Below are 14,279 nucleotides of genomic sequence, written 5' to 3' on the forward strand. Positions count from 1 at the left end.
GTCAATCAGCCTGGCCAACTCACAAACTAGAATCCTTTTCCCTCTTTTAGACAGGTGATCCCCATCTGTCTCCAGCAGGCCTGATGCCATGTAAACCACCCCATGATCAAAATGCAGCAGACAGGTGAAAGAGAAGAAAAAAAAAAGGAAACTAAACTAATAGCTGGTAAACGAAATTGTAGATGGTATGATGGAATTACTGCTGGCAGTGGTAACAACTATAATGTCTACAAGAGGATTTTATGAATTTCACAGAATTGGGTTCCTGTTGCAGACTTCAGAAGTTCCCATAGAAACAAATAAACCATTTTTTTCTTGGAAGAAGTGAGCCAATCAACATGAATTATTTTGGCAGTGACACTGACTTGTACCGACTGTTCTCCCTACACACACAATAACAACCCCCCTGTTATACTACACAGATTTAGAATAATCTGCACTAGAAGAAAATTACACACATACACACACACACACACACTCACACACCCATCCCCTTCAATTTTATTTCCTAAAGAAACTCTGTATTTTTTCTATATTCTACCTAATGCAGTTGAGAAAGATCACATTATTAATATTACTCTTTACCTGAAAAGAATGAATGCTTATCTTTGAGTAACTATAACTTTCTGAGATACCCAGGTCAGTAGGATGCTTCTGCAGGCTTGGCTGCATCCCACTCATGGAACTTCTAAGAAATCAGTGGTGACTGTCTTGTGCATGAGAGTAGGTGTGTAAGTAATACTCAGTTCCTATAACATAATCAGGCCATCAAAATAGACAATCCCAAAGAATGTCAAATTTCTGTAAAATATAGCATTTCCTTAAACTGTTCCCTTCTCTCTTTGAACTTCAGTGCAAACCTCACTTGAAAGTGAAGAAGAGGCAGTATCCTGTCACAGTGGCGAGGGTGTGAAGCTTCATCCATCAAAAATGTTTGGAAAAATCCCCAGCCCAGCCTGTCACCTAATCCAGTAGCCAAGATGAGAGCATAGAGGCCGACATATGTGAGTGGGTTGCTCTGTGTAACTGCCTCACAGATTTTGGGTACTGGCACATTCTGGAAGCAAGCAGAGGATGCTTTTTGGGCTCTGGAAAATGTTTGGGACGTGGTACACTGGCCAACTGGTAAGATAGGTGGGATGCAATGTATTATATGATGCAATTTTACATCTTTAAAAAATGGGGCTTGACTGTGGGCATGGTCTGGTATGAATTCAGTGACATCATTCTAAGACATTTGACTGTTCAGGTACTCTGCTGATTCTCTCTTCTGTGTGATGAACTCTGTTAGTGTAAGGGTAAATCAGAACCCAGCTTCTGGAATGATCCCTGTGGTTTGGCAGAAATAAAGATGCTAGAGTGTTCTTAGAGGAATGATTTTGTGATGCAGAAGACCCTTTCAGGGAGTGCATGGCATGGTTGCCCTGTCACTGGTGTTGCCCAAATGGTGATGACAGGAAACCAGCAGCAGGACAGAGAAGTCTGTCCTTACCTCTGCTTAAACTGTGCTCAGACCCGGAGTGAGACAGGGAGCTGCTACATGGGCTGATATCTGGTCTGGCGCTATGACATGTGCACATCCAACTCACAATGCTTAATTTAAAGGACTGAAAACCATCTTTTAAATACATGGCTGTAGGGATGGGGAATGGGTATCTAAACACTCTGGACAATTTGAAATGGATATTAGCTGAAAATGCTGTGCTGCTGCTCCAGCAACCTTTTAGCATGCAAGCAACCTGAAAGTACAATTTGTAAAAAAGAATTTCTGGTGAAGTCCATCACAAAAGCTGCAGTTATAATTGGAGCCATGTACACCAAATATTTCTTTCTTAAATATTTTGCTTTATGCCTTCTATAAAAATGCGTAGTATTGTTATTTCAGACATTAGAAATAAAAGCTACATATGCATACTGCTTTAATCTTGTTTGATTTAAACTGATTCATGGCAAAAGGAAAAAGCAAAGACTGTCACGTCAGGTTTTGTGGAGTGCTTTTACTTTAACAGTGAGAGCCATAACAAAGTCAAAGATTGGACCCAAAGCTCTCAGAGGTCTTTTCCAGCCTAATTGATTCTGTGATTCTGCAAGTGAAAAAATCTGCTTCAATTACAAAAAGCTCAGGATCATCTTTAGGTCCACTGGCCTCAAGCCATTTAACTTGACTTTTAAATATTTTAGTGAACCAAGAGATAAAATTACCACTTAAGTGATATTCCATGCATTTGTGTGTTTTTCGTGAGGCACTTTTGTCTCTAACACCCAGACAACAAAAAAATACAATTACTAGAGTCATTGACTTGAACTGTGACAAACAAAGTATATAATAAAAATATTTTGCCTTTATAAAACATGTATACTTCATAATCATGAAATTTTTACCTAAATATTTATGCAATACACCACGTATATGATATGTTCCAATATAGGCATAAAATATGTATATTTTGCATATCAGTAATATTATTATAATGGATGTAGTTCTTTGAACAGTGAAAAGTGGCTATGCAGTTTCTATCACAATTCAGAAAATGGAGCATGATACAAAAATCTACCTAATTAACAGCACCAACCAAAAGTGCCAACCAGTTATGTACCAGGAGAAATCCACTCAGGCAACATGACTACACGATTGTGATGGTCATTATATATATTCTTACATAATTTATGTGTGTATTTTCCTCTTGAAACACTTATGAGATTTTTAAAAGCTGCATTCAGAAATCCACTGGAATAATGAGAAGACAATGCCTCTAAACTGCAGCATAATACTTACTGGTTTAGTGTTCAACAGTACAGTACTTCACTTGAGGCATATTTCTTAAAAATGATCCAATAAAGATCTTCATTTAAAATGCTAACAAAAGACTAATTTGATTAGACCACAAGTTCTCGTAAAACTATAAATATGAGAAACAAATATTTTTGTGTAAAACTATTTTAGAAGAATTTAATGAGATTTACTATCTTTTTACCAACAATTTTTTTCTGAAAATTGTATATGGGAAATTGTGGAAGCTTCTCCTTGATAGGAATTATATTTTATAGCATCCTCTCAAGTTAATGGAAAATATGCCACTTTTAAAATTTTCTTTAATGAAAAGACAGGACATTTTTACATGGCATCTCAAACACAAAGCTGGCTTGTGACAAGGAAAAAACCTGCTGTGCATGCTGGCAAAGCATCTTTCTGGTTTATATGCATTTTTTCATCACTTGAGTGAGAAAAAGGGTACAGGAGCTTGGTCAGTGATGCATTTATTATAGGATTTCCTAATCTTCCATATGTTGACCAAACTCCAGTCAAGACTGTTTTCCTCTGAAATTATCATTGCTAATCTTAGCAGCTACCAGAATGCTTACATTCAGTATATAAAAAATATGCAGATACTTAAGGAAATGTTGGGGAAACATTTTTAAGAACTAATTTTAAACCACTATGGACAATAAATTAGCTAATTAGCAGAAACTTATGTCTGATTATGACAGACTTCTAATTTCCAGAAAACTACTCAAAATAAGAAATTACTTCTGGCTGTACCTTAGGTTCCCATTCTACAAAATGGGGATTCTGCTACTGACTCTTCCAAAAGCAGAACTCTACAGATGGAAAGTATGCTATTAGACACAGAGCTAATAATATTAGTAATAACAGCTTATTGCTGCTATTATGATAATTACTATTTCAATTATGTCTATTAGATATGTGGTATTATTCATTATTTATAGTTTTTATATTCTGTGTAAAACTAAGGTGGAATCAAGACCTAACCACTGTGTTTTAAGGATGCCCACAAGTTGTTCAGGCAACACCTGGCTGCAATTAATAAGATGCAATAATATGTGTCTGCACCTTAGATAGGCTGCATAGAGTGCAGAGAGGGTATGGCATCCATACCCTTTGAACTTGTAGGCTATGGATTCCCAGCTCCAATTCTGGCTGACCTGCTGTCAGGCAGGTCAACCTGAAGCAAATGTTCCAAAACAGGGTAACCAAATTTGGGTCTGCAACAGAGTGGTGGAGCTGCCAGGAACACAGACAGTTCCTGAGAATGGGCTCACAGTTGACAGGTCTCACTGATGGAAGAGTTTCTTTCTGAAGATGCAAAATGTGGAATATTTTCTCTAAACATGCAAGCACATATCTACACTGGTGAATAAAAAAGGTATCAGTATGAATTTTAGGCAAATACGGGCACAATTCATTGCCAATGAATTCAAAATACACTAAAGACGGATTTACAGCTTAAACAAAACTATCAAGATTTTTTCAGGAAATCAAATGAAACAAATGACCCAGAGAAGCCTCTGTGGGTTGAAATCTCCTCCTTCCTTCTCCCCAGTGACAGAAGAATCAGAAGATGAGTTACTCAGCTCATCACTACTCACTTCTTTTGTGGGGAGAAAGAAATGTGTATTTGAATTTTAAAAAAAGGAAGTCTTTGTATTAGAAGGGCAGCAGAGGAGATGAACCTGATATGTTACAAATCTTCCCCAGCTAATTATAAGACTAATTTTCAGTTCTATGGTAAAACAAATTATTGAAGCTCATCCTTCAAAACACAGTTACAAAAATCCACTTTCTTGTAGAATTTCATTCCTTCTAATTGTAATTATAATGCTTATAACTCTTTTCTTGCTTTACTTACTACCTCTACAGAAATGGTTAATTCCCTGTAAACCTAATTGCTTACCTGTGGCTTCTTCCAGTGTGGCAACATCCAGTCTAGGGCTGTAATTTCCATAACCAGCAGCAGTAAATGCACGAATCTGGAAAACATACACTGTTCCTGGCTTTAGGTTATTAATAGAAGCTGAAGTGGATTTGGTTTTCACTGTTGAATAGGTCCTCTCCCTTTGATCCTGGAAACAATAAGACAAAGATTAAATGACATTTACAGATCAGATTTTATCATGGTTGCACAACAGCAACTGACAGCCAGCCTGGGTAGTTTATTTCAATTTGCTGAATGCTCTTTTCCCCTAACATAAAAAATAAAGCATACTCTGTGGAGTATTACAAAACATTGTCAATGCAATGAAGAGCTCTAAGTGTAACATAAAATTCAAATGGGATGCTCACGTTGTTGCTCATAGAACATCCAGACAAAAAATGATTCCTTTTTAGGCTCTGATTACATTTTGTGAAATTTTGATGAGAAATAACCACAGATTTCCAGGGGGATCCATGGGGTCTAAACAGTTCAAGGACAGGGAAATTCACTCTTTCATCGTAAGAACACGGCAAACATATAGCTGTGCAACCTGCCTTCAGTCTGCATTAACCTGTTTTTTGTTGTCAGCTTTTTCTTATTTCTGGAGTACTTCAAAGTTATCATGAATGAAGTCCTAGACATTGTGAAATGAATGGCAAAACTCCAACTGACATCATTGCTTTGACATTTTACTCTTCCAACATCTTTAACAAATACAATATTGCCAATGTATAATTGCCTGGATTTTGTACAATTTCTGAGGTCCTTAACTCAGTTTTCACTTCAGATTTTTTTCCTCTGGCTTTTAGTCTTTTCTCAGTTTTAGACTCTATGTTATAAAGAAGAACCCAGGGAAAGAAGCTCAGTATGACACTCCCCAAATTTAAAGCTGAAAGATTACAAACCCTATGAGTAATAACTCACTTTCAAATAGTACAAAAGCTGTATCACAGATCATTACAGTATTCAAAAAGCCCTACTTATTCATCACATTTACTGACACAGATTATCTTTCAGCATAGATATGTGCAGCCCTGTTGATTTTTGGTGGCAGATGCAACCCTGATTTGAAGGGCAGAAGAGATGAATTAACCAACCATCTGAATGCACCACATGACCAGAGAAGCATGAGCCGTATGCAGCAGCGCTAATGAGACAGATACAGAGGGAAGGAATAAATTTGTACTCATTTCAATAGTACTTCACCAGCTAAAATTTATGGAGAACCTTCCCCTTTGCAGTCAGTAAAGCAGCAAAGGCTTTTGCTGAAATACAAGGTTTAACAGAAAGTACATGATTTCTGAGATTCAGTAATGGTTTTTCCTAGTTCCTGCCCAGTCTGTTATTTGAGCAAGCCCGTCGTCTTGGCTAGCAACAACTTCTTCATATCTTGTCCAAGAGGATTTAAATCATCTCTAAGTGAGGACCATGGTGGAATGTATGTTGGTATGTGAGAAAGAACAGGAATGCTTGAGAGACAAGAAACAAGTGTAAGGAAACCATAAACAGGTTTGGGACTGTAAGCCACAGTGGAATTTCAGTGTTTGGGTTTTGATGCATAAATAAGGCTTATTTGAATTGCCAACAGTTCTTGCATTCAAAATAAATAACAAAGAAATAAAAATAACCTGAGTTAGAAATCTCACAGGACAGGCTTACTTTGGAGATTTCAGGCAGTTTCCATTCCAGCCCTAGCCAGAAGTGAGAGGTGAAAAAAACAGTTATCAGAATATTTCAGAAGGACAGAAATGTTTGATTTAATTTAGCTCTAAAAAGAGCTGAAAGTTCAGATCTTTTTTTTTTCTTTTAAACTAGTGGAACAAAACTTAAACAGCCTCTCTCATTCTGAGCAAGATTAGGAAGTACTTTTAAAGCTGAACTTCACTATTTTGGAAGGAAAACAAACATTTAAGTATTTGTGCAAAAACTGTCTCAGTTGAAGATATATAGCCCAGTTTATCAGTGACTGTAGAATAGGCTTTGTATTCTCTTATTAATTTCACTGTAATAAGGATAATATTAGGAGATTTCCTTCTATTACAAAAGAACTTTAACATCAATTCTTTTTTTGCAAATACAGCAAACTGGCAGTGAAATTTTGCTGGTTATTTAAAGTAGTATGAACATATAGGAAAAATAATATTCTAAAAGCCACATTCTAAAAGCTAGCATATGAAAAATCTAGTATATTGATAATTTTTCTGTCATTTTACACTACCTATTTAAACTATTTACTGTATTTTACCAGATTAGAAACTGCTCTGTATATTAAAAAAATTCCAAGGTTTTTGGTTTGCAATTTTTTTTTTTTGCGCAGAGGACAGTATTGCCCTTGTAAACTCTTTTTAAATATGTGGACTTTAGTTATGTGTGTATGCACACACAAATGCTGTCAGAACAAAAATTACCTGCTAAAATTCGTAAAAATCCTTTAAAAGACTTGTTTAATTAGTAAAATTTCTTTAAAAGACTTGCTTAATTATCTGTAGAGATCTGATAAATTTTGTCATAAGAGTTTTTAACAACTTAAACTGGAGGTTAGCATCAACAAATAAACATTATATTGCTTTCCCAAATCATATAAAGATCTTTTGATATGTATATTTGTGTAATTCAGCACTGAAAATCAAATATGACACTTGAGATTAGATCCAATCTGGTCTGAATTTACCTAATTCCATGTTACCTAGTAAACTGACATGGTCTTTTTGACATGGAGGTACTATTACCTTGTTTGCAGACATGAAATGTCTTCATGAATGATCACAAAGGAACTCCTTTGTTAATTTTTTTTTTATTTTAATTTGTTCTTTGTTTTTCACAGAATGTTTTATAAAAATTAGGAGTATGTTATGTTATGCAGTCAATTTCCCAGGGAATCTGGAGTAGACACACTTAGTCTGGGTCCTGTGAAAAACATATAGCTGCACGACCTGCCTTCACTCTGCTTTCATCCAGCTTACGGTTGTCAGAATTTTTTTATTCTGAAGTACTTCAAAGTTATCATGAATGAAGCCTTAGACACGCTGAAATGAATGGTAAAACTCTGACTTGACATCAGTAAGATTGCAATTTCACTCTACCAGAAACAGAGATCACTTCATCTACTATTGAAAAGCAGCCTTCAATTCATTATTGTGTTGAGAGAACAAGTGAAAAATAAATTTCACAATGCTGGTCCTTTTGAAAAGGACAAATAAGAAATATTTATTTGCTGAAATTGTAGGAAGTGTTTTGGAAATTTTCAGACATTAAGTCAAAGCTGCCCAGCTCATATGGAAACAAAAAGTGCAGTCAGGAGTTGCATTTGATACACCATATAAAGAGCAGAATTACAGTGACACGGAAGGAAATGAAACAAGCTTCAAACATGGTGTAAAGAAGACAGAAAAACAACAGTGTAGTGGTAAAATATCCAAGTCCAACTTAACAGTTTTTAAAAAAAAAAGGAAAAAAGGCAGACTTCCAAGTGTATATTTCATTTTTAGTATGCCACAATACAATATATGAGACATATGATAGCAAAAATAATTGCAGGATTTAGCTAGTTATTAAAAATAAACAAAATCACTGACTTTGGAGAGACAGGATAGTTGATAGCTGATGCCTTTAACACTATTTCACAACACAGCAAACCAACATAAAGCAAACAACACATTGTTGTACATTACAGATAATCTTAGCACTTACTTTCTCATAATACTTGATTTCATATTCAGTAATGACTCCATTGGGATGTTCTGGTTCCTGCCAGGAAAGCTCGACGCTCCTCTGCAGTACTCTTTCTTTCATTACTCCACTAACTTGCGAGGGAGCTGTTTGGACAAGATGTGTCAATAAATAAAAAGCAAATTTGTCGGACGCCTAAAATCAAACGTCATTACTGATCCACCCCATGCTGAGCCACTTTCATTAAGGTAAAATAAAGCACTTTTTCATAACTCACAATACAAAGCTAATGAATATTCAAGCAGTACCCTATTACTGTTCATAAACTTAGAATAGAAATTGAACTAAAGTGCAAACAGCAAAAAGTGGCATTTTTCAAGTTAGTGCAAAACTGAGATTGATGGAGTAGGAGTAACAATTAAGCAAATTAATTCTGAGGATGACAGCAAAGCAGATTTTTAGATTGATGTGTAGTAAATTAAGAGTCTAAATATTTATTGCACATGTTTCTGAAATGTACATAAAAAGAAAAATAATATTTTAGAACCAAAATCACATTTTAGGCTGATTTGATATGACTGACTGCAATTCTGCTTAAAAAATAATCTGTCACACTATCTGATTATAACATGACTTGGTGATGAAAACAACCTTGTTAAGATAGTAAGTCCACTCTTTTTCATTAGTTCAAACCTTTCCAGGACATTCTCTCTTTAGACCTGAAGTTTCCATACTTGGTCTTGGCATTTTTGAAAGTGCGAGACAATTTAAGAAGTAGATCTTATGAAACAAAGGGGACACCGTCTTCCTCTGCCTCACTCTCAGAGACATACATACATGCACACTGCATGCATGCACGCACAGACATTAAGTTTTCTAACTAACATCAGCCACAAACAAGGACCTTTTGAAATTAAAGAAACCCCAACCCAATACACAGGCATTACAGAGCCATTGATTCTCACATAAAATGTTTAAGAGAGAATGTAATAAAATGTGAGACTGAAAAAGTAACTTGCTTTATCAGCTTATCTCATGTTTAACAAAAAAGACAGAAGATATTTTGCTGATGTGCAGCACCAAAGGAGGCCAAACATCACAGTTTTCCTCAAACACACACACTGCCTGTATGGATGTAGTACTCTAGTACTTATAGAAACAGCTATGGCATTGGAACTATGCAGAACTCGATCTTGTTCTCATTCAGTTCAATGGAAATCAATTTTGCTCGTGCAAAAGATAAAGAAAGAAAGGACCTGATCCTCAGCGCCCTACAGTTAAAAGCAAAATTCCATTTATATGTACAAGGACTTGGTCTTGGAGTAGACTCAGGCACCGGAAAGGTGTCTGAGATAAATTTCTTAGAGATAATATATTAGAGATATTAGAGATTAAATTAGAGATAAATTTATGTATATCTTTTTCAAGCACAGAATCTAGTACTGATTCTATACTGAAATGTTTGTTTGAACAAAAATTCTGAAAATTTTAAACCTTTTTCTAGGAAGAAAAAATCCCACTATATTTCAGAACTGTACATAAAGCTTTTACTACGTAAAATAATGTACAGATTCTGATGATGTTCAAACAAAATAAAATTCTTACCCCAAGCAACAAGTAGTTGAACTTCACTTTCTCCAGGTAATTTAAATAACATAAAACATCTAGAATGCACACTCCAGTATCATTAAGTATAAAACCATAATGATTAAAATAAAAATATCTACAGTACAATCAAGAAAATAATCCTCTAAAAAATTAAAATTGGATCGTTAACTTCTTAATGAAATTTTGAAGTTTCTAGCTTTTTTAAAACTTAAAACATGTAGGGTTTTAAATTAAATTTATTTACATTTTATTAGAGGCTCCAAGAGTCCATGAAAATTAGGGATTGAAGCCATGCATGATAATTTTCATTATGAACTATTATGTTGTATATAATCAATGTAATCCAAGTTGAAGATCTCTTAATCTAAGCTGCCTAACTGATAAAGTCTTAGAATTGTATCAGGCAAACACCACGGGTTGATGCACAAAGCCAGGATCATTCTCTTTCACTCCCTTTGCATTTTCTTTCTAAAGGTTTAGACATTTTCACTCTTTAATTAGTGAAACATACCTTTTTCGTATCTAAGACTCCAGAATGCAGCAAACTAATTTACTCTGTCTAGTTTTCCTTGCCATGAACTAGTTGTCTTCTTTGTCTAAATGAGTACCACAGCATCCTGAATGAATTTCAGAGAGGTCATTATGTTTCATGTATAATTTTCAATCTCATCTAGATAAATGTTTTTCAAATTGCTAATCTTACATTTTTAGATGTCCAAACTTGTTAATGTTTATACTTATCATGAAACAATTTCATATTACCTAGGTCACTGGAATTTATTCTCAACATTTGCTACTTTTTGGTTTTGCTTATCAATTTTTTTCATTCCCTTGGCCATAGCAGTCATTTTTTTAAAGCAATGAAGCAAAATGAACTTGTTTCCTTTTATTAAACACATGCACCGAGTATTAGTTAACTCTGTATGTGGGGAAGGAACAGCAATGCAGAGGAGGAGGAACAGAGAAAGGGGGAAGATTTTAATTAGTGAAACAAAATATACTGTGTGAGATTCCTACTTAGTACATGTACAAAGTACACCACAAACAGGAATATTCCATTCTTAAAGAATTTCCATTAAAAATAAAATACCAGTGATTTATCAACGTTGCAAGACAGCATTCAAAACTCAGATATTCCCTGTCAATTAATACTCATTTCACTCAAGACTGGTCAAAGATTGGTTTGGTTTTAGTTTGAAAGGTGAGCTACCTTTCATTGGTAGGAGAACCACACGAGGAAGAAGAGAAAGTCCAGCCCCACAGACTGCATGTGTATGTAGCTCTGAAGACAATCACGTTGCATGTAATTCCCATATCACATGAGATTCCTAAAATGCAGCCTGCTACCTAACCTTATGTTGTGTCTTCGTGTTTGTCAGGGGAAGAAGGGAATCATTAAACTGACTGAAGCCAGAGTATTCTCCTCTGGCAAGGTACACCCGTTTGTTGTCACTGCAAGGAAATCTCCGCAAATTAGAGCAACTATATAAGCCAATCTACTGATGTGAGAGGTTAGATGTTTATGCTATCTTTATCCTGCCTTTTGGGTTGTGTTTCTTGATCTGTGCTTAATGAGACGGTACAGGTCAGAAGCATTTTGTTCTTTATTCTAGTATAATAATTTCCTCTGTATTCTCTCCATGGCTTTCTTATAGATGGTTTTGCATTCATATTTTATTTGTTCTGGCTTCCTGACACCTGTTTTTAAACCTTTATCCAACTTCTCATTGCCTATCTATGTTAATTAATTAACAACCTTTTTACGGTTTTGAAACAACTATATTTGAGCAAGCTTGAAAATGAGTTAAAGCATATAATTCATCCTTAAATAAATAAAAGATAAAATAGGGTACTAAATTGCCAAAAAAAGATAAATCTATAAAAACAGAAATAAAAATAACATTTATAGCAAAACAAATAACAACAACAACGATAATAATAAATAAGTATTTCAGTTTTCTTTTTTAGTAATCTACTTCTTGTCACCTCATCTCTAACAAAGTCTTTCATGACAAAGACACTTCTTACAACATTTCTAGACAACTAAGTACCCAGTCCTGAATGACTTGAGCCTGCATAATCCCTCCTGTATCACTTCAGGTTACAAAGAGGCATCACTTGTCAGAATCATTATTTCCATAATATATTACACTGGGGGATACAGGTTGTTCAAAACACCATTTGCTATCAACTTTTTTCTGATATACCTCATCTCTTCTTTTGCTCCTTCCTGCTGACACAACATCCAATGCATCAAACACACACAGCCTCTCAGGGCTAACAGGCAGATGTACCTACACACGTTGCATAAGAAAGTACTTTGAGAATGACAGGCCCTCAGCACACTCATTCACCTTTTTAAATGCTTCAAATATACCATTCAGCAAAACGAAAAATTGATTTTCCCCAGGTTTCAACATCACAGCCACAGAGAAATATAACTCTGCTGGGTTTTACTGATAAAGCCTTCAAGTTATATAGATTTCGAGCCAGTCATCATTTTCAGATCAAGTTATAGAAAAAGTTAAAACTGAGGTGACAAAAAGAGCAGGATATTCCAAGGATATATTCTGTTCCAGAGAGAATACTGAATTGGGTAGACTGATGTGTTACATCCATAATGCTAAACCAAGCATACGGTAGATTATTAATATGTGCAAATATTAGGTATAGAAAACTGCGGTAATTGTTTTGGAAAGCACTATATTTAGTTTGGAGTCCTCTGAAAAAGTTATAATATTGCTCATACCTTTAATCTCTACCCTTCTCTGTTTCTCCAGACTAACATTTTCTTTGATCTAAAGTGTGCATTCCAGAAGACAAAAGAGAGTTGCAAAATTAAATCTTCTTCACTTTGTATCAGAACAACAACTAAAAAAAAAACCACCCACCAAAAACCCCTCAAACAAAGTATAACAACCAAACCAAACAAAACTGCCAAACAGATAAAAAATAAATTAAAATGGAAAAATGAAAATATGTAAAGCTGGACTTTTACATGTAAGAGGAATTAGGCATAATGTACCCATTGCTAGCATGAAATCAGCTGAATACATATTCTTATTGAAAATAGGTAATTCAGCAAAAGAAACATATCAATCAATTTCTCAGAGATTTCTTAAAGTCCTGAATCTTGAATGTGTCTCAATTCCCTCAACAGCATTGTTTGTGGAGATTTTTAATTTAATACTTTTAAAAAAGTGTGTCTCTAGAAGCAGCATCCTGGATGTTTAGTAGTTTATGTGTATGAAACAAACTATTTAAAATCCTAAGAAATAAGCGTTTCAATCCTGCAGGCACACTTCCTACAGAAAGTTTCATAAACGAACATGAGTGCAGGACTAAACCCTATATAAAAAATGCCACCAAAACTATATTTGCAACTCCAGTTTCATGATTTTTCATACAACGGTTAAAGAATGAATGGGCTACTAGCCTTCCTTAACCTTTTTTTGTATATCTTTATCTTATAATAGTAATAACATGCTGAAGTCAATCTGAGCTTCATCTTGTACTTGCCAAAATCAACAATAACACTGTCATTTTCATGCACAGGACCTTTACAGCATTTCCTGAAGGACAAAACCCCTTGGCTTTTGGCCTCTTTTCTTGTCATATCACAAAGATATGCAACAATCATACAGCTTTTCATGCAGCAGCAATGAGATCAATTTTACATCCCTGTAAAACTGTATCTTAGGGCCCAATATAAGTTTTATATTACATGAAGTTTTACATCATTTTTCTGCAACACTGTTCTACAGCAGTTGGAGGGTGTTTTGAGTATTGAGCCCAAAAGGGACATTGCTAACAGATGAAAAGCATGGAAAAAGAGAGATATCAGCATCCCAGTGGTTACAACCTATTATTTCTTTTTTAAATGTCTTCACTGTCTCCTTTCTCAGTAGAAATCTTTAGATAACAGAGTTGCTTTGACTCTGCATCGGTTTTAAGTGAGACTGGAATCTGGCATTTTACCAACAACAAATGTAAAATGAATCCATGTGTCATTATATATATATATATATATATATATATATATATATATATATATAAATAAAATAGTAGCAGAAAATTATACTACTGTTAGCTCTTAAAGGGTTATTCAGGAAGAGAATACAAAACTCCCCATACTCCATACAGTCCTACACCCAGATTACCCAAAGGGCACCCTTCCACACTGGCTTTTACACTAATTTGCTCCCAAGAGAAAGCATGTAAGTGAAGTCACAGCCTGGCCTCCTACCACGTTCTGGTTTGCTCTGAAGGGAAACTTAGACATCAGAA

General features: G+C 35.0%; 1 protein-coding gene across 8 annotated transcripts in view; it reads right to left on the bottom strand.

Moving 5' to 3' along the window:
* Window positions 1–14,279, bottom strand: part of EPHA7 (EPH receptor A7) — a 171,361-nt gene that overhangs the window by 37,375 nt on the left and 119,707 nt on the right. For 7 of the 8 annotated variants that reach the window (XM_051778168.1, XM_051778165.1, XM_051778164.1 and 4 more), the window contains exons 6-7: window positions 8,406–8,530; window positions 4,695–4,863 (exon numbers count right to left, since the gene is read on the bottom strand). In XM_051778168.1, the coding sequence (XP_051634128.1) occupies window positions 4,695–4,863; window positions 8,406–8,530 (294 nt within the window). Of the gene's footprint in view, window positions 1–3,541; window positions 3,601–4,694; window positions 4,864–8,405; window positions 8,531–14,279 lie in introns of those variants that run through there. The other variant, XM_051778172.1, reaches the window with a different exon arrangement.

Source organism: Manacus candei, unplaced genomic scaffold, assembly GCF_025592945.1.
Source record: "Manacus candei isolate 608988 ecotype Guabito, Panama unplaced genomic scaffold, ASM2559294v1 h1tg000011l, whole genome shotgun sequence".
In the NCBI taxonomy this organism is placed as follows: Eukaryota; Metazoa; Chordata; class Aves; order Passeriformes; family Pipridae; genus Manacus; species Manacus candei.